The following is a 22,114-nucleotide window of genomic DNA, read 5'->3' as shown; positions in this document are numbered from 1 at the left end:
AATACAGATAAAGTTATTATAGTGGGGGATTTTAACATTCATGTTGACGCTGAAAGTGATAGCCTAAATATAGCGTTTAATGCTATCTTGGACTCAATTGGCTTTGCTCAAAACATTAACAAACCTACAAACCTTTGTCTTCATTCTCTGGACCTTGTGCTGACATATTGCATTGAGTGTAAAGACATAACAATATTTTCTCATAACCCTGACCATTTCTTAATAACCTTTGAGTTTAATTTAACCAAGTACTCCACACCTGAAAGAAAATGTAATTATAGTAGATCATTATCAAATGATGCTGTAACAACCTTTAAAGAATCTGTTCCACTTTTAATTTCCTCATTATCACTGAAAAGCACAGTGGAGGGCAATAATTCTGTTTCTGCCCCTTCACAAATTGATTATTTTATTCATAGTGTTTCTTCATCATTGCGTGATGCATTAGACAATGCAGCCCCCTTAAAAAAGAAGGTAATCATTCATTGGAGGCAGGCTCCTTGGTTTAATTTAGATCTGCATACTTTAAAGCACAATGTTAGAAAATTGGAGAGAAAATACACACCTAGAGGATTCCTACTTAAACTGGAAAAATAGCCTACTGAGAACAAGAAGAGAACAAGAATAATCCTAGGTTTCTCTTTAGTACAGTTGCTAAACTTACACAGAGTCATAGCTCTGTTGAGCCATCCATTCCCTTAGCTCTCAGCAGTCATGACTTTATGGGATTCTCCTTAAATAAAATTGATTCTATTAAAAAGAAAATCTTTGACATACTCCCGAAGATGATTACTTCATCCTCAGCAAGTAAGACAACATTGGAAATAACTGCAGAACCTGATTTGTGTTTGGACTGTTTTGATCCTGTGAAGCTTCCTGAGTTATCAGAAATATTAGCTTCATCTAAACCTTCAACTTCTATGTTAGACCCAATCCCAACCAAATTATTTAAGGAAGTGTTCCCTCTGATTACCAGCCCCATTTTAGATATTATTAATCTATCTTTACTATATATATGCTTCCAATAGGTCAAATTATCAGGCAGCATAGGATAAATTTTCACTGTTACGCTGATGATACTCAGCTTTACTTATCCATAAATCCTGATGAGCCCAACCAGTTAGATAGACTGCAAGCATGTCTTGAAGATATAAAAACCTGGAAGACTTTAAATTTTTTGCTTCTAAATTCAGACAAGACAGAAGTTGTCGTCTTTGGATCGGAGTCTTTAAAAAAGAAACTGCTTAGTCAATCACTTAATCTGGATGGCATTAAATTGACCTCCGATAATAAAGTAAAAAACCTTGGTGTTATTTTTGACCAGGGCATGTCATTTAAATCCCATATCAAACAGGTTTTTAGGATTTCCTTCTTTCATCTCCGGAACATTGCCAAAATTAGAAATATCCTATCCAGGAGTGACGCTGAAAAACTAGTCCATGCATTTGTTACTTCAAGGCTGGACTATTGTAATTCTTTACTATCTGGATGTCCACAAAATGCAGTTAAAAGCCTTCAGCTGATTCAAAATGCTGCAGCAAGAGTTCTGATGAAAATTAAAAAGAGAGATCATATTTCTCCTATTTTAGCTTCCCTTCATTGTCTCCCTGTTAAATCCAGAATAGAATTTAAAATTCTCCTCCTCACATATAAAGCCCTTAATGATCTAGCTCCATCATACATCAGAGATCTGATTGTTCCATATGTTCCTAACAGAGCACTTCATTCTCAGACTGCAGGTTTACTGGTGGTTCCTAGAGTCTCTAGAAGTAGAATGGGAGGCAGATCTTTTAGTTATCAGGCTCCTCTCCTGTGGAACCAGCTCCCAGTTTTAGTCTGTGAGGCAGACACCCTGTCTACTTTTAAGGCTACACTTAAAACTTTCCTTTTTGATAAAGCTTATAGTTAGAGTGGCTTAGTTTATCAGGGAGAGAGCCTTCCTCCCTCCCTGTTGGATGGAGTAAGGGGGAGTCAGGTTTAGCCTAAACTGTCTCAGTTATGGTTGAGGTGCAAACACACCGTCCATTTCTGCTACCTGTATGACCCCTTCTCTTTTCCAATGGTTATAATCAGTCTGACAGAGAGAGGTATCCCAATCCTTGTAGTTTTTAGTATAACAATGACCATCAGTGGGACCCTTTGTGAGGTGCCTTGAGACGACATTGTTGTAAATAAGCGCCGTTTAACTAAATAATTTGAACTGAAACTATCTGTGTAGTTATGCTGCTATAGGCTTAGGCTGCTGGAGGACATAATGACCACTTTCACCCTCTTTGCTACATTCTCACACTACTCTCCAATTTTGCATTATTTGCTGTTATTTCAGCTTTTAACTTTGTTCTCTCTTTTCTCTTCCTAGAAGCTACACCTGGCCTGGCTCTGTGTCTACCTGTGACACCTTTCTGGAGAGGGGAATCGTCCGAGCTTCTGCTGGCAAAAACGTAATGCTCACCCTCTACCGATGATCAACATAGCCCTGTCTTTTAGTGTTTAACCCTTTCTCTCTCCTAGACATGGCGATTGACTGAGCTTAACTGTAACTAACTGTATGTGCTCTCTTTCAGACTCCAACCTTGAAAACTGTTCTTTCTTTCTAGATGAAATGACTAAAGGAGCTACATCCACTAGCATTTACTTTTCCTTCCCATAGAAAGGACTCCTGGATCAGTGCTTCTTTGTTCTCTTTGTGTCTCTGCTCTGTTCTCTCTAATCCCCAGTCGGTCGTGGCAGATGGCCGCTCACACTGAGCCTGGTTCTGTTGGAGGTTTCTTCCTGTTAAAAGGGAGTTTTTCCTCTCCACTGTTGCTACATGCATGCTCAGTATGAGGGATTGCTGCAAAGTCAACACCAGTGACTGTCCACTGTCTCTACATGCTCATCCAGGAGGAGTGAATGCTGCAAGTCACTGACTAGATGCAATCTGCTGGGTTTCCTTAGACAGAAAAACTTTTTATCCAATTTGAATAAAAAGCTAACTCTGACTGTACTGTTCAATTGTTAGGATTAATTGGAATGTATGAACCTGACTGTTGTGAAGTGCCTTGAGACAACATGTGTTGTGAATTGGCGCTATATAAATAAAACTGAATTAAATTGAATTTTCCCTTGATCGGCATTGATTGGTGAACAGCAGGTAAAATATTTAAAAATATTCAATATGCACTAAAGCCAGGAGAAGCCAAAATCTGTAAATGCATGAACTTTGATGTACTTTCTTTTAACTGTGATGAAAATCAGATTAAATGTTAAGGACATTTGCTTTCTATCAGAAAACCTGCAGCACACTTTTATATGGTCCTCAGAAACGAATCTACTGGTCAAAATTAGAAAGAGCAGCTCACACTTCAAATCAAACTGGAAATGTGTATCAGCCAGGAAAGGCCTAACCAATGCATCTCTAATGAAAATAGTAAACCCCTAAAAAATAAAACAATGGTTTCAATTTGTAATTTTCATAGTTTGAAAGGCTCTGAGAAATGCAATTAAAGGGATAAAAGGAAAATTAAGACAAAATGCAAAAACTGTGGATCAAAAATGCATTTCTGCAGGTTAGAAGCAAAGCTAGAACTTTGATATGACGCAAAAGAGCGCTTTGGGCTTCATCATCGATAGCACAAGTAAACAATACAAACTGAAAACTGAATGAAAAAGCCATACAATTACTACAAGAACCGGAGGTGACTGATTTTTGCTAGAGACAGTGTAAACACCCCTAAACTATTTGAGAAACTGCAGAGTTCTACAAGAAAGATCCTAAATCAAGAATAAAATTAGATAAATCAATAGCGCCCTTTTGCCATCATGGCCATTAAAAAGGTGTAGCAGCTATATGTTGCAGCTAATGTCTGAGAGGAAGATTGTATAGGTTTGTATAATAAAACTTTAAAAGCAGCTGCTCTCACCTGAGTGGTAACGGAGAGCTCACTGGCTGGCTCAACATCAGGCTGTCATGAGGAGAAAGCTGGAGGAAAGCTGGAAAGTGAGATTAAAACCAACCAAGCAAAAAAAAAAAACCCTGCAATAAATCATTTAAATATTCATCTATAATGGAAACCTTCTTCACCGTTTCCCTCTGTGCAAAAGTGATTACCCGAGGTTAACATGCAAAGCATTCACTCCTGCAATTAAAGAGCTTACCTGCACCAAAATGCGAGGCCTCTGGGAGGACGGGAAAGGAACTTTGTGCATAAAGTGAGAGATGTGCCTGGAAAGAAGAGCGGGGGACATGAGGCCAGAAATAACAGAAGTGGGTGGCAGAATAATGTCTTTTATGTGCAGCAGTGAAACATAAAAAGGCTTTTTCACATTACCAGAGTAGAAGAATTTCAGGAAAAAAACAAACTATTACCATTTTCTGATGTACGGGAAAAAAAGCGACTCAATGTGAAAGAACTGAGCAATAAACATCAGGTACCAACATCAGAGTCTCTTTGATTTGGCCAGCAAAACACTATTATTTATAAGGCAAACATAGAAAGTAGGGGTGCTGTGTAAAATGTAGGAAATATCTGCCAGCAACAGGTAACATGGGGAACTTAGCAATAAATTATATTAATTATACAAAAAGAAATGCATTGTATATCGTCTTTTTAGTGCCCATCAGACAACTTTTCCTCACTTTGCTATTTTTACTTGTTCCTCTACATGAACCGCAAGCATAGCTGTTTAAACTTTATGTGATCCATTCTTCCTGTCATAAAATGTACTCCTGACTCAGTTTTGCCTCTTTCCTGGATGAAGGCACTTTTGTTTGTTGTTCTTTCCCATAGAAGGTACTCCTGACCCAGCTGCGTCCCTTCCTAGGATAGGCTGCTGTCAAAGCTATGGTTACCAAAACATACTCACCGGCCACTTTATTAGGTACACCACCTTTGTAAGGATTATGATTATTGATTAATTAATGTTCATCAAGAATTATAATTTAAAATCATTATTTGAAAAAAATAAATTTCTTAACCAAAAATCATTACTTACGAATAGAAATCAGAGATGTCCTCTGGTGTTGTGATTATGGGGTCAAAGCTCTTTAATAATTACAAATTATTAACCAAAACCACCAACTGTCACTGTTTATTCAACCACTTCACCGAAGGTGGGGGAACTTCGACCTTGTTTTGACAGATAAATCACTCTTGCAATAAACACAAAAGCTTCTCTTAATTATATATATGAAGATTTATTGAAGCCGAATAATCATGATATACCATTATTCTGGTCCAAAACCATCACCTAACTAACAAGCACCGTTCTACACAAAGGGAATAACAATGACTACCTAACAATAATAATAAAAGAAAAATATATATGTGCATTTAATGTCTATGAAGATCAAACCAGTAGTTTTATGGACAAAATGTGTAATTTGGGTTAAATGGAAAGAAATCTTCCTGGTGTTCGGATGTCTCGATTGCAGCGATCAGCTGATAAAACGGTGGGGCCACGCCCCTTTAGCCACAACCAGCTGATCGCCCCAAATCTTGACAAAGGGTCATAAAACTCTGAGGCGGGAACTCAGTGGAAAATCTCCAGCAATAAAACTGGAACAAAGAGTGGTTGGGCGAGGCCCAGACCGCAGTTGCTTTGAATGAAAAACTTTTAAAAGTCCAACTTCTAACTCCTGACTGATTTGGGATCAGCCGAACAAAACATTAATCACGCACAATTCAGCAGCGCTTGCGCACCAAATCAAAACACAGCTCAGCACAACATAATTCAATCAGTATTGCATGCAACAAGTTAATACCTGAGATTAACTGCTGGTGATTCTAAATCACCTTCACTATGCCTTATCCTGCCCAGACTTCTAAATGCACCTATCCGGTTTACTATGAAAAGAACGAAATTACTTTGACGTTGATTTCTGCTCTCCACCAGTTGAGTATGGATCAGGTCTGAAGAAAAAGGAGGGGAGGGGGACCACGCGTCCGTGATCAAATTAAAGAAAAAGAAAACGGTCATTTCTCATCCGTCCAGGAGGGGAAAAGATGAACCGTTAGTCGACTGCATTACACAAGGAGGAAAACTCATCTCCTTGGACATAGAACCTCTGTGGGTTTCCACCTGTTCCGGGTGTCGGCGTGGTCTTCGATCGGTGAATAAATCCTCTGATGTTCTCGTATCAGACAGATTTCCAGCTTTCAAGCTCTTCCGGGAATGGCCTTGTGGAGCAAAAGTTCGCCTGCGAGCTTTGTCTCTCCAGATATGCGCCTCCGTTGCGCTGTCCTGTGAGACCAGCGGGAAATGGCAACGAAACTCTGCATCTCGGCCGGTTTATGCTCCCAGTGACGTCAGAGCTGCGACGTCTGTTGAGCTGCGTGTGTCACAATGTGCGACCAAAATGGATGGCCCCAACACCTTGCTAGTACCGGGTTGGACCCCCTTTTGCCTTCAGAACTGCCTTAATCCTTCGTGGCATAGATTCAACAAGGTACTGGAAACATTCCTCAGAGAGTTTGGTCCATATTGACATGATAGCGTCACACAGATGCTGCAGATTTGTCGGCTGCATCCATGATGCGAATCTCCTGTTCCACCACATCCCAAAGGTGCTTTATTGGATTGAGATCTGGAGACTCTGGAGGCCATTTGAGTCCAGTGAACTCATTGTCATGTTCAAGAAACCAGTCTGAGATGATTCATGCTTTATGACATGGCGCGTTATTCTGCTGGAAGCAACCATCAGAAGATGGGTACACTGTGGTCATAAAGGGATGGACATGGTCAGCAACAATACTCAGGTAGGCTGTGGTGTTGACACGATGCTCAATTGGTACTAAGGAGCCCAAAGTGTGCCAAGAAAATATCCCCCACACCATTACACCACCACTACCAGCCAGAACCATTGATACAAGGCAGGATGGATCCATGCTTTCATGTTGTTGACGCCAAATTTTGACCCTACCATCTGAATGTTGAAGGCAGAAATCGAGAGTCATCAGACCAGGCAACGTTTTTCCAACCTACTATTGTCCAATTTTGATGAGCCTGTGTGAATTGTAGCCTCAGTTTCCTGTTCTTAGCTGACAGGAGTGGCACCCGGTGTGGTCTTCTACTGCTGTAGCCCATCCGCCTCAAGGTTCGATGTGTTTTGCGTTCAGAGATGCTCTTCTGCATGACTTGGTTGTAACGAGTAGTTATTTGAGTTATTGTTGCCTTTCTATCAGCTCGAACCAGTCTGGCCATTCTCCTCTGACCTCTGGCATCAACAAGGCATTTGCGCCCACAGAACTGCCGCTCACTGGATATTTTCTCTTTTTCTGACCATTCTCTGTAAACTCTAGAGATGGTAGTGCGTGAAAATCTCAGTGGATCAGCAGTTTCTGAAATACTCAGACCAGCCTGTCTGGCACCAACAACCATGCCATGTTCAAAGTCACTTAAATCACCTTTCTTCCCCATTCTGATGCTCGGTTTGAACTGCAGCAAATTGTCTTGACCATGTCTACATGCCTAAATGCATTGAGTTGCTACCATGTGATTGGCTGATTAGAAATTTGCGTTAACGAGCAGTTGGACAGGTGTACCTAATAAAGTGGCCAGTGAGTGTATGAGTAGGTTCTGTGTAATGTATGGTGGCCAGGAGATGCAAACCAACATTGCAAAATCTAAAACCCTTTTACAAAGCTTGAGAGACAAATTCCCATTTCAGAAAACAATTTAACAAGATGTGAAACACTTTTATAGCCTTCATTTGAAAATGACTGTCAAATCAGCCCTCACGCGGTTTTGTGTTATGTCACTTATCAAATTTCACCAGCATCTGATGTGGAATTTCAAAATTAAAGGCCTTAAAAACAAGACATTTTACGTTTATTTTCCCTAAGTTTCTGTGTTTATTGCAACAAAACGGGTTGTTTCCAGTGATTACTCACTTCAAGATGATAAGAGAACACTTGCAGATTCCTCTCATCGAATTTCTTTAAGATGTGATGTGCAATTTCAAAATTAAAGCCAGTCAATGTTAGACATCATGTTTATTTGTCCGATCATTTATGATCTCTTAGTTATCCTTACAACATATTTCAAGTACTATCTACAACTGCATCACCTATTGCAGTCCAGTATCTAAACAACTGAAGGGGTAGTTCCGAAAACGGGCAAAATGCCACTCGATTGCTGTCCGTCTTGGATCACAATGAGCACTCCTGTTATCACTTCCGGGTCAGCCTCGGAGTTTCCGGCTGACTTTGTCAAATGTAAATTTGTCCGGGGACTTGTAAAAGTGTTTCGCATGTAAAATGTTAATTTGTCTTAAAGTTTGTAAAAGTGTTTCAGACTTTGTAATGTTGATTTACACCTCCCGGCCACCGTAGTAATGGGATATAAATTAGACACGTTTGTCATGTAGATTGCCTAAAGATGACATTAAATATATAAAATTGCTTTTTTTAAGCACGAGAAACCCAACAGGACCTACTTCTCGATGGGAAGCGCGTGCGGGCCTGAGATGGAGTAGCGGTACAGGAATGTCAGGAACTTGCGGAAAGCATCAAAGAAGGGCCAGTGGGAGAGAAGGCAGATGCACTTGTTGGTGTAGACTGAGCTGGCGTTAGTGGAGCCGTTTGCAGTATTGTTGGTGGCATCAGCTGCAGAGTTGGATGGAGAGGATTTGCATTGTTCTGGGCTCAGGAGACCCAACTGGGTGAGCTGCTGATCAGTCAGGCACTCCTGTGGGTACTGCTCATAAAACTGGATGGCAGCACCATAGACCTGAAACAGGAGAAGGGAGTTAATTCACATCTATCCTTGCACAGTACTGCTCACAATGGTCACTGAAATGACTGCTACCAAGATCTTCTTACAGTGTAATTTAGTAATCTGTGAGGGTCCTGCATGAATTTAGAGCAAAACGAAAATTTCTGATGAAGAAGTCAAATTTCCACAATAATAATTGCACTATGAATGTGACCTGTGAGAGCAAAGATGTTCTGTAATCCCCAAAGATGAATTTCAGGTTCAATCAGCTCAAAGTTAAGTCAATCATCTATCAGCTGGATGTGACTCTAATGTGTCCCAGAAATAGGATTCTTCATGTATGGATGTATGTATTAAAATTTATGTAACATATTACTAAATATTAAGTAAGGGTGTAATGGTAAGCAAAAATTTTAGTGCATTTTCTTTACATTCAAATCAAGAAAAAACTAAAATGTATAAATATTTTTAATTTACATTATTCAACAGTGAACAATTTTTTTTCATTTTCTGACAAGAGTTAGATTTTACTAACCATGTGCTTATGTCAGATGAGACTAAGATCAAGATTTTTCGTGGGTGGATCTGGTGTGAAATAGTCAGGAAAAAAGCTCCATATGCCTACTCTTAAATACGATGGAAGCCGTATGATGGTATGGGCCTCTTTTTTTGCTGCAAACCTTGTTAGAGTGCATGGGATATCAAACTCTTAAATATCAAGACATTGGTCAGCCAATTGGCCGGCCCCGATTTCCTTAATTTTGGGAGATCGGTGGGCCGCTGATACTTAAAATGAAACCGATCTTATCCACCGATCTTATTTACTTGTAAAATCTATCGTGCACGTTTTGTTTCTCTTTAAAATGTGAAAAATAAAAGACTAAAGGAACGGCAAAGCACTAAATGTGTCATTTATATTTGAAAGCACCATCTTATGTGCAGTTAAAACAAATTTGTATTACCGTATTTTCCGCACTATAAGGCGCACCGGATTATAAGGCGCACCTTCAATGAATGGTCTATTTTAGAACTTTTTTCATATATAGGGCGCACCGGATTATAAGGCGCATAGAATAGAAGCTACTGCAGTCAAACGTTTGACTGGGGTTGCGTTATGCATCCACTAGATGGAGCTGTGCTAAAGAGAATGTCAACAAAACAGTCAGTCAAACTTTATTAATACACTACAAACCAGCGTTCTGATAACTCCATTCACTCTCATGGTAAGGTCTCCTCTACATAGAATTCTATTGAATAGAGCCAACCGCACGTTAGGAATGCATTGGAGTCTATGAAGTTGAAGTTGAAATCAAACGTTAGTTAAAACGTGAAAGGGAACTTTTCCCTGATTCAGTAAACACGTAAAAGAAACAGTTTGATGCACTAAATCAAACGTTAGTACTGTTAACCTTTCCTGTTTCTGTCCCCTGACCGTAGTCTGATGACACAGGGGAGACGCTTTCTCCAGGGCCGAAGTTACTAGTTTCCTCGGGGTTAACTCCCTCACTCATACGTTGCTGAGTTGAGCATGAAGAAACAGCATCAAAACACTGAGTTGTTGACGAGATTCGGGGTTCTTTTTAATGACTTTGCAGCACGTAAAAACACAGGGCTTACAGACTCATACACCGCTGCTCCGGTCGCCGTCTCTACCCACCCCACACACACAATAATACCGACGTCACTCCTTCACTCTTGATTCTCAGCTACGGCAGCACACAGCGCCACCTCTGTCCGGAGGAGTAATGTCAACATCTTCCATACACACACACGAAACATACACCCCACACACTGAGCTTCTAATCACATATAGTTCAGGCAATTCCTGCAACAGTACATTCAAACGTTATACACACACAAGTGGTGTTGGACTAGGAGTAAGCACAGTACAGGTGTTTACCGCTATTACTTCGGCGACGCCCCTGACTACGGTAGCCGTAATGCTGCAAGCGGTGCGGCTACCAGTCGTACTGAAACATTTTGACAGAGCGCCGTGTACAACCAGTATGGATCAACCAATTAACCAATTGATCCATATATAAGGCGCTCCGGATTACAAGGCGCACTGTCATTTTTTGAGAAAATTAATGGTTTTTAAGTGCGCCTTATAGTGCGGAAAATACGGTATTTCAGGGGCATTCGTCAATGCTTTTGAATAAAGTAAGATTAGAACTGTGAAGGTGTATTGTGACCTTATAACACCTGACAGTGTCAGTTCTAAAAACAAAATCAGTATTGGCAAAAATCGGAATCGGCAGGTCAGGCTTTTTGAAGGTCAGTAATCAGCCAGAAAAGTGCAATTGGTGCACTCCTAGATAAAAGTTCGGTGACTACTGCCAGAAAGCTAAAAATGAGTCGTCATTCGATGTTTCATCGGGATAATGATTAATAACAAATGGCCAACTCTATCCAAACATGACTCACCAAAAAACAAATCAGAGCTGAAATGAAGAGAACACCAGTGAGGACACAAGGCAACCTAGATAAGATTAGGAAGAAGGTCAAATGTCCTCTGCTCTGTGCACTGCAACACAGTGAAACGTTATAGGAGAACTTTATGTGCCATTCTATTGGAAACAGGGGGATGTCCCGAGAAGTAACAACAGGGGTGCCATTAGGGTTCTAGGGGGTTCCACATCAGTTGATTTTCATTTGTCCTCCTTCCTGATAACTGATCTAGATTTGTTACACATTTTGATTCAGTTTCACATCTGCAATATTTATCAGGTGATGTTTTTTTTCCAGGTAAACAGTCTTTAAGCTGTCCTGCTGAGCTGTTCTCAGACCTGAAGACGAGTCAGCATACACACCACCACATATCCTCCTGCATGTGTAACAGCGGCACCTCCAGCCTTTCTCCATGCATAAACACACACACACATAAGTATACACAGATCCATGACTCAGCAGCAGGGTTTGACACTATCTGAACTTCGACACCACTAAAAAAAAAAAAAAATCAATGCACTCTGGAGGTTATTTATTTTCATCACGATTGTGTTTCACCTCATGGTTCAGTCATCCCAGCAGGACCACTTTGCAAACCCAGAACCAGAGCAGCGGGGGACGGTTTGTGTTTTCGGAAATCAAGAATAAGTGTTCCTACAAATTTTCCATGCTCAAATTCTCTTTTTTTCTACACTCAAATTTCCAGATTTTTCTAACAGTTTTTAAAATATGATGCTCATTTGAGTAAAAAATATTTACCGAGTTGGGTTTTATTATCTGCATGTTTCACAATTTACAAAATGAACCAAATGCTGAAGCTGGCCTTTAATTCATTAAGTGATGAAGAGTTGTTTCACTGTTTTTAGGGCATCTGGAAAAACCTGTCTCAGCTGGATTTTAAAATCTGTAGTACTTGGATGTGTAAAATCTGAAATGGATTATTCTTTTTTTAAATTCAGATTCATTGAACTTTGATCCCTGGAGTCTTTATTTTGTTCTCAATGTCAATTTTATTTATACAGGAGTTCATAACAAACAAGTTGCACCAAAGTGCTGCACAGGAAGAACAAGAAAGTAAATGATAAGAGCAGAAAAAAAAAAAGAAAACACAGAAAATGTAATTAAAATATTTTCCTGACAGGTTAAACCTACAGAAAAAGACTAAGCTCTATACAACCGGGACACAGCTTTGATGCTTTCAAGCTTCACAACAAGTCTTTTGTCAAAAAACTAGAACTTAAGAATGTCAAACCTCCAAAAGTAGGCTTGAGAAACTCACAGAACTGAACAGATCGACACATGACTGATTTTTTTGTTTTGTGTTGCAAAGGGAGAAACATGAATTTGCACAGTTTCTGCTACATGCTTGACCCAGTTTTCCTCGTGGGAAGCAGTGCACTGTGGGATTGTTTTGTGCATCACTGTGGCGTGTTTAGTCTCCAGACACACCAGCTGCATGTATGACAGTTACAGTCTTCCTGTCGGCAGTATTTTTAATCTGATGCTTGTGTCAAGGTGTTTGTCAGTAAAAATGAGTTGAAAGAACTTTTAACCATCTTACCTTATCTCCGGAGGCTCCGGTGAGGACAAAGGTGGAAAAAACAGGAAGGGCGTACTTTGTGTTTGCTGGCCAGCACTCGATTGTGGCCCCCATGGGAAGGCAGAAGAGAGGGACTGACTCCGGCAGAGGGAATGACTCGTAGTCCTCCTCTGGATATCTGCTGAACAAACCTTAAAGGATAAAAAAATATATATGCAAATGAGCTGTGAATGATAGTGAGGTAAACTCCGCTCTGTGGAAACAAATGAAAACTTCTTCTTCCAGAGTTCCCAGATCCTTTTTTAACTATGTTTAAAGCATAAATTAATTAACGTAAGACATAAAAAAAAATCTATCCGGATATATTGATGATGAACAAATGAACAGACGGATGAATGGACGGATATACGTACAGACGATAAAGCTGAGAAATACAATTTTCCACAACTATTTATCTACTCATCCAAACCTGGGAATTCCTTAAATTACACTCCAGGCTGTGTTGAATCCCTGTAACCCTTCATATCCTGGATTTCTTTATTAACCAGTTCTGTACAACCAACCCTAACCTCCAAGATGATGAGTGAGAAAATGTTGCCTTTAGTTCCTATGGAGTCCTTTGTGCTGCACGGGCTAAATCATCTAAATAAAACTTACTTAGAGAATTATGACTGGATATCAATACAATATCAAATCCATTCCACATACTGAGAACTACATGCAAAACACTAATATGAATGCCAAAAAATCAACTCATTAAACTGCCTGTGTAAAAAGGCAGTTACTGCGGCTTAATGTGCACAGAAACTGTTGGAATAAACTGCATTTCTGGTCACTGACTCATCCGAAGTGTTAGTCAGACTCAGATTGAAGAGTCAGTCAGTCAGTCTTCTGCATACTCACCAACACGTCAGCCAGAGGATCTGAAGCCGAGGTAAACATAACATTGTTTTTTTGGTTTCCAAATCACACAGATGCTTCATGTAAAATAATAATAGTGTCATATGAAAAATATGGTAATGACTAAAAGCAACCAAAAATACTGGCACAACTGGAGCTGATCTTATCACTCAACCTTTAAGCCTGCATGCTTCAACAAGCCTCTACTTGTTAGCAAGGATGCAGAGAAACCAGTGCACTCTGAAGTCATCATCGCTGAAGACACAAACATGCAGGGAGTACAGAAACAGCTGAAGGTCACACATATTTATTCAAATAATGGGGAGTGGTGGTCTAGTGGTTAGAGAGCAGGGGATTTGCTTCCCGAAGAGGCCACAAGTACCCTGGTTCTAATCCCACAGCCTGCCACTCTGGGTCCCTAAGCAAGACCTCCAGCCCCTAAATGCTCCCCGGTCTATATAATTATTATTATTATTATTATTAAATAAACCATAAATAATCCTCAATGCAACTGGACATCTGGACTGGCATTTATCTTAAACAGGAGTGCCCAGGTCCAGTCTGCAAAAGCAACCATCCTGCATGCATTCCTGCTCCAATACAGCTGATTCAAATGAATTGCTTCTTACCAGGCCTCTGCAGGGAATTCAGCCATTTGATTCAGGTGTGTTGGAACAGTTGTGCATCTAAGAACTGCAGGATAGTAGCTCAGAAGGGCACCCCTGATTTAAAATAACACTCAGAACTAGTTTCTCTCATGTCTGAAGTCAGTTTATGTAAGTTCACCTGGCAATGTAAGGAAATACACCTGGATTAGGAAGGCTCACCTGCTTTGTAGGCGATTACGTTGGTTTTGGCCACAGACTTCTTGTAACACAGGTAAACAGAGGAGCCCCACTGCAAGCAGGAACAGAACAGAAGCAGTCAGCACCTTGTTTGTGGACAATCAGGAACAACATTTCAAAAGGGAAGCTGGAAAATTAAATAATTATGGCAATATTCTGCACTTAAAAAGTCACTGTTACTCAAACGTTTATCCGGCTACATCCCATCAAGCTCCTCTTGTCTCCCATCCTTCATGTATATTTGCATCCTTGGAGCCATCTTAGGTTCCTGATTTGCTAGAATGAAACCAGCAGCTACCTGAAAATGTAGGACTGCATGGATGATGCAGAGCTAAAATGTAGGCGTGCTTAGATGCTGAGGAATGCATGTGACCTTCAGGCCCCCCAACAATACAGCAAAAGGAATGTTGCCACAAAGATCAATATGACCACATGTACTTCCTGCTGGACTCAGAAATGTAACTGGAAACTGTATTGTGCAAGAAAGAAGCCCTGCATAAATTCTGCTGGACTGAAAGAGAAGGAAAACCTGCTTTTCAGGACAACAATGACCACAGATCGCCAGGGTGCTCTGTTACTAAATCTGGAAAAAGGTTATTTCAATTATGGGAACTGTAGTCTTACATCATTTTTTCCAGACTCACCTGTATTTCATATCTACAATTGGCTGATTTCTAAACTCTGGACTGCATGAAATACAGGTCACTTAAAGCATATTTTCTGATCTGTGAAAAGTGTTTATTTTGTATGCACCAATTCAAAAAACAAAGGACTGTTTGTTGGTTTGTTTGTTAGTGAAACCAGACCCAGTTACAGAACCACAAGTCCAGTTTCACACCCTAATTTTAAAGGGACTAGAGGCCAAAACAAGAAGTGAAATGACTCCTTTTCCCTTATTTGTATGGGTTTATGCATCTCTAAGTATCCACACAACAAAAGATAACTTAGTAAAAAAACAGGCTGTGCTGTGGCAAGTCAAAAATACAGAATGGATTATAAATATAACTCAATCTAAAAACTAATTTCTTTAGGGTTTTAAGTTCCTATCTTTCATATGATGGAACATTACAATATCTGACATCACACAGTTCATTTGGAAGTTTTTTTTTGCAGTTGAAGTCTGAAACTTTCACTTCTTCATATGAAATCAGATCAGGCCTTGTTATTAATAAAGCTTTTTAACGATGTTAACTTCTATCTAAGATGTTTAGTTTTGTCATCTTTGGTTTTGTGTTCTGGCATCTATACTGTAACTCTTGTTGTTGGTTTATCCTTTTTGGTTTTTATCCTTTTTGTTTTGATGGTTAACTTAGTCTTTTAATTGGCCCTTGTGTGTCATTGCAGTATTAAATTGCTCAGCTATTCACTCCTATTAGTTTCCCTCAGTTATCTCATTCTCCTGCTCCTGCTCAGTAATTAGTCCCACCTTGTCCAAGTTACCACCTTTCCGAGTATAAATATCCCTCAGTTGCATCCAGCTTTAGTCATATCCTCAGTTACTCTCCTAGATGTTCCTCTGGTTTGGTTCCAGTTTTTTTGCTCTGTGGTGCCATCATTTTCACCAGCTTGGATGCTCCTTGTTTGTTATTTTTTTCTAAACCTAAAATCTTTATGATCCTGCAGGAGTCCAGCCTGCTGTTGGGTTTACAGCTTTTAGTGAGAGATGAGAGGCCAACAAGACAAAGTCAATATATGTCATTTTTCTCAATATGAACTATGCATTCAGCATATATTTTTATGAAAAACGTGTTTTTGATCCTGGAGAACACGATTAAGCTTCAATCATTTTCAAGGATTTCCAGGATTGAATGAACCTTATTAAATGTTTGGAAAAGACTTAAGGATTTCTTTTCTTTGGTGTCTGTAAAGTAAATTTTAATTACCTCGATGAGATTTACATTGTATTTAAAATGGTAAACTTTATACCTCTTTTACACATGCACTGATTTTAAAATTTAGGACGATACCTATATCCAATATTACTATTGCTGTAAAGGTCGATAACCAATATTTACCAATATCATACATTATATTTATATTCCCTTATACATTTCCCAGGATTTCCCCCTCCCAAAATATGTACGTGTGTGTGTGTGTGTGTGTGTGTGTTTGTTATAATCGGCCCAGTTTTACTTATGGGGCCAAATCGATATGTTAGAAAATGAATAGCATCGGCCGACACCAATGTTAATACAGATATATCGTGCATCCGTTACCTCTTCAGTAAATGGTTTGTACCTGTCATTTGCTGATCTTTTAAAACATTTTCAAAACAAGTTAGGATGTGTAAATCAGGGTCTTGTCAGAATTACCCTTTGCTTTTTTTTTTTTGGCTTTCACTCAATTATTCACTTGAAATTCAGGAACCTTTAAAAATAAGTCAGGAAAGATTTGAGAGAGGAGAGGCATCACAGTGAAGATAAAGTGAGTGATTTTCGTCTGACTCAGAAATGTCATGCAGTAACTTGGGAACCCGACCACTACTGATAACACCAGCAATGAATTCTCATATTTCAGGACACTCGCCTCCCGAGGCTGCACCTGCTACCTTAATTTCCTCCATTTTCAAGGATTTCCTCAAACAGCTGCATCAACAGACATGCAGGCATATAAAGTCCGACATACACTTGCTATCCATTTTATCCATGAACGAGAAGATGCATTTATCTTCACGGTACTATATACCTACAGAAGTTTTTCTCTCCGCTAAACTCTATCAGCTTTAACATCCACTAGGAAACACTTGCCAAACAAAATGTAATGTAAGTTAAGCAGTTTTACACTGAGTCTCGAGGATCCTCACCATGCTGCTGTTGAGATTCTTCTCCACCTTGCAGAAGGTGTGTGGGGGCGTCTCCCCCTTGCTCGGGATGATGATGCAGATGTCGGTGACAGCCAGGGAGGCATGCAGCTGGCTGTCAGGCGCTCGGCGATAGGTGACGTAGATTCGCTGGGAGGAGTTACCGCTGATGTTGGCGGGCCGACCAGCGGGCGTGGTCTGGATGAGGTGACAGCCCTGTTTTAGCCGCTCTTTCCACTCATACAGGACCCTACATAAAGTGAAATAACATGATGTGAAGCTACAGATAGTTGTTCAATTAGAAAATTGTTTGGCTATTAATTTATAGGCAAATTAGGTGAAGACCCAAAGTTTGGTTTAGGAGAAGATGCTTTTTGTATTCAACCCCCTTTACACTCATGTTTTTTTTTTTTAATCCTGTGCAACTAATTGCCTTTTTTTTTTTAACAAAACTCAAAAAGGTCCATCAAAGTACATGATGTTGGTTGATGCATTAATGACCAAAAATGGTGCATGTTGTTCGTTTCATACATTCGATAAGGTAGTAAAATTTTCAGTTTTTGAATTGCCAGTAAAGGGAAAATTCACAGATTGGTTTAAGCATCACTAATTTATGTCCTTGAATGGAGTGCTGACATTGTACCGTACATACATTATACTACCACAAGTATTTGTACACCCATCCAAATCACTGAATTCAAGTTTTCAAAACGATTCCATGGTGACAGATGTATAAAATCAATGCCCAAACAGTTAACTGTTAGTGGTATTATAACAAAGTGGAAGAGATTGGGATTGACAGAAACTCAGCCTCTGTTAGGCCACGTAAAATCACAGATCAGGATCAGTGAATGCTGAGGTACAGACGTCACCAACGTTATGTAGAGTCATATTGCTACAGACCTTTAAACTTCATGTGGGCTTTAGATTGGCTCAAGAACAGTAAGCAGAGTTTCATATATGGCCCAAGAGTTATATCAGCATGTGTAAAGCAAAGGCACAGACGCAGTGGTTCAACGCATGCTGTCAGCGGACTCTAGAGGAGTCAAGAAAGTTTAATTGAAGTGATGAATCTTGACATTGTGTCTGGCAACACAGTGTATACGTCCACAGTGTATACATAATCAATCAGTGCAAAAAGCAAGGTCCATAAACATATGGGTTAGGAAGAACTTGACTAGTCCGCGCGGTGCCCTGACCTCAGCCCAATTAAACAATAATAGGATAAATTAGAGGAGAGGCCCTGAGCCGGGTCTTCTCGTCCAACATCAGTGTCTGACCAAACAAATGCTCTTCTGGAAGGATGATCAGAGAATTCCATAAAAACTCTTAAACTTTGGGAGGACCTCATCAGATGAGATGAAGCTTTTGTAGATTCAACCAGTGGGCTGACACCATATTGAAGCCTGTGCATTAAGAATGAGATGTCATTGAAGTTCCCTTGTGTGCGCTGGCAGGTGAAACAACACTTTTCAATATTGTGAATCCTTGTTTGTTACAGCCCAAAATATTCATACCCCTGGCTGACCTATGTTTAAAGTAATCTTTTAATTTCCCCAGCGTGTTTATTTTCTTTTTTATTGACTGACTCCTTCCAACCTCAAAGACTTGGAGCTAATCATTAAACATGAAAATGCCAGTGGAAACATGCAAAAAGCTGCTCAGCAATTATACGCATGGTTTGACGACTGTAATTTTAAAAGGTTTATAAAGAAATATTTCATTTCAAATAGTTGTAAACGCAAAATTTGCTCCTGTATCTATAAAACAAATACCAGGCTTGCTATTCCTCTGCTGTATTTTTTTTGCAGGCCTAGTACATTTATGATCAACTTTTCTAAAACGGCACAGCATGGCATCACGGTCAGGAAGAAAAACAAGTCTGAAATGGGGACAAAAAGCAGGAAATGTTCAAATGAAAGCTCAGAAATAGTTTGTGAACCTGATGAAATATTAATTAAAACCACTTTTTAAAGATCACAGAAAAACAGGCTCAGTGAATGAATAACAGACAAAAACAAAAACTGCTCTTCCCTTACTTACAATAACTCATCCATATGGAAAACATTCAGTTTATTAGCAGCTATTTATGCAGAGAAATTGACAGCTCTGCAGCACTGCTGCCTGCATATTTCAAACATCACAGAACTCAGTTTTACCTGCATTCAAACCCAACAGCAAGTTCTGGTTGTGGTAAATAATTATTGACTAAAGAAAATACACGTTCTTCTTTTGTTTGTGGTTTTTGCCCTGGAATAAAGATGCTGGTCTTGATTTGGACATAAAGTACAAGACGATAAATTTTAGCTTTTTCCTTGTGAACTGACGCCTCACCGTCTCTATTGATTGATTACAATTTGAACTCAAGGACAATGAATGCAACTGTTCAAACACTATAAAAGGAAAAAAGATATATTTTTTGCCCTTAAGGAACCAAAATGGTCAAAGCAGTAATGATCAAAAGATTTGCCCAGTATGGAGGACCTACAGACAAAAAAAAGAACTTAAAGGCATTTAAAATTAGTCATTTTAGCAACTCCAATTTATTTACATCACGCATCTGTCCTTTGTTGACAAATGCAGCATTTCAGTAGAATTTCAAACTGCCTTTGTGTTTGCTGAATGAGACCTTGAACAGACTCCCTGAAAACATCTGCTTGTATAAGAAGGTCAAAGGTTTGAAAAGCATTTACAGGAACTACTCTTTATTTTCAGCCACCTATTTTATGTAGTTTTTTGAATAGGCTTGAGAACTAGTTCTCTTTTACAAAGATGATCTGGCCCGAGAGGCCCTTAAAGAAAAGGTACAAAAACACAGACATACTTAGAAATATTTAAAAACATTAAAATAAATTAAGGGCGAACAACCATACAAAAATCAAACAATACGGGTAAGAAAGAAAATAGGTCTGCTAGAATTAAGAAGAGAGAGGGGAGGAATAGTATGTTCACATATGTGTTTATGAATATCCATGTATATGTGTGCAGGAGAAGAGGCATGTATGAGGTGTAGGAGTGAGTCAGTGTATCTAATGATTATAGTCGTTGTTGAAGGAAAGCAACAAGTCCTGCTTGCAGTTTGCCACACTCCATGTGGGCACAGCAAACAGCTGGAAGGAGATTCTCTGAATGGATGAAACCCAAATTCAACTTTTGATCTACATACAAAACTCAATGCATGGTGGGTAAAGTAACATTGCATCCTGATCACAACACCTCATGGTGTAAGGTGGTGGAAGCAGCATCATGCTTTCAGGATGCCTTTTTTGAGCAGAAACAAGAAACCTGGTCATAGCTGACAGGAGGGGGGGAAGGAGCTAAATACAGGACAAGAAGAACTGTCAGAAAGGCTTTAGACTGGGGTGGAGGTTCACCTACCAGCAGGAGCACAACTTTAAAAATACAGCCAAAGCTACAATGGGGTCAGGATAAAAGCATGTTCATGTGTTAGAACAGCCCAGTCAAAGTCCAGACTTGTATCCATAGAGAACACGAGGAAAGACTAGAAAGTTCAAGCTCACAGATGCTCCCCATCCGATTTAAACTGATCTTGTTCCATTTTCCTAAATTGGGCAAAACCTTTAGTTTCGTGAAAGGAGGTCCTACAAAGCATCAACTCAGTTGGGATAAATACAAATGCAAGCCACATTTTCTTTTTTTATTTGTACAAGATAAAAAAAAAAAATAATTTTCCTTCCACTTGACAATTAATCGCCATGTTGCATTGGTCTTTCACATTAAATACCAGCAAAACACATTGAAGGTTGCTGACATAAGTGTAACAGTTCATCGATACTTTTGTAAGGCACATTAACCTAATGACAAGTTGAAGCATTTATGAGATTTGTGTTCATAAGAAACAGAAAATTGTACATTTAAATAAAAATACCTTAGACTTTGTTTATAATCTTAATTTGGCAAAGGCAGTGAATAATATTGTCTAAATGAACCCAAACTGTCAGAAAACACCAGCTGTGCAACTATTCACCATCATATCGAGCACTAAAAATGTCTGTAAAATGATGACTACACTTGCTCATTTAAACCCCTCAGCTCCCCATAGTCCCACCAGGCACACAAAAGCAAAGGCGCTGATTGTGTCTGAGCAGAGCGGCTGCATCGGTGCCTGATAAGCACTGATTCCGCACTGTCGGGTAGAAGGAGGTGTCCGTTTAGCATCATCACCACCTGCCTTCGGTGCGTAAAGATGGAGTATTGAATTCACATAATTCAGATGATACTGCTGTGGAAGACACCTGTAATTCACTTTCACAGCAGACTCATGGTGTGGAACAGCCTGAAGGCGGCTGCTGAACCAAGAGGCTTTTAGGCAGAACTAAGCACTCCCTGAAACTAAGAAAACTTCAGCATTTTAGATGTACTGAAGCTGACAGCTGAAAGAGCAAAGCAACTACAATGATCACTGATAGCAGCAGTAAATAATTACCAGGAGGGAGACACCACTACAGATACAACAGGCAAAAAAGGGGAATACCTGGGGTAAATCAGGTGGAATACAGAGTTTAGGAAAAGGATTGTCTGGACCATTTTTTTAATTCTTAACTTATACTGACTAACAAAACAGGACTTTATGGAAGTCTTACTGGGAGAGTGAAAAATCTGTATTTGACAGAATACTAAAACAAAAGATGGCAATAAGGAGGAAACTGGAAGGAGGGAAAGAAAGACACGAGAACCTAAAGCTTCAGTGAATCTGATCCAAGATGGAGAACCTCTACACTGCAGGCAACACGCCCAGCTATCCCACTGCTAACAGCTCATTGTAAAAACACAACTGATTGGAGCTGCTGGACAACCGGGAAATTGTAGAAAGCACTTAAGTGGCCCTGGTAATTCCGGTTTCTTGTATGACAGCAAAGTGATACA

The 22,114-nt window shown here is 39.6% G+C and overlaps 1 protein-coding gene across 6 annotated transcripts in view; it reads right to left on the bottom strand.

The window, feature by feature from the left end:
- The window catches only part of LOC124867034 (C-myc promoter-binding protein-like), a 93,004-nt gene that overhangs the window by 49,223 nt on the left and 21,667 nt on the right, over window positions 1–22,114 (bottom strand). For 5 of the 6 annotated variants that reach the window (XM_047363219.1, XM_047363222.1, XM_047363223.1 and 2 more), the window contains exons 1-2: window positions 4,138–4,199; window positions 3,903–3,961 (exon numbers count right to left, since the gene is read on the bottom strand). In XM_047363219.1, coding sequence (XP_047219175.1) covers window positions 3,903–3,961; window positions 4,138–4,188 — 110 coding nt within the window. In that variant the 5' untranslated portion in view covers window positions 4,189–4,199. Of the gene's footprint in view, window positions 1–3,902; window positions 3,962–4,137; window positions 4,205–8,416; window positions 8,710–12,703; window positions 12,874–14,409; window positions 14,480–17,230; window positions 17,478–22,114 lie in introns of those variants that run through there. The other variant, XM_047363225.1, reaches the window with a different exon arrangement.

The sequence above is a fragment of the Girardinichthys multiradiatus genome, chromosome 4 (genome assembly GCF_021462225.1).
Source record: "Girardinichthys multiradiatus isolate DD_20200921_A chromosome 4, DD_fGirMul_XY1, whole genome shotgun sequence".
Classification (NCBI taxonomy): Eukaryota; Metazoa; Chordata; class Actinopteri; order Cyprinodontiformes; family Goodeidae; genus Girardinichthys; species Girardinichthys multiradiatus.
Note: the sequence above shows the minus strand (reverse complement) of the source record. Positions and strands in the feature narration are given on the sequence as shown.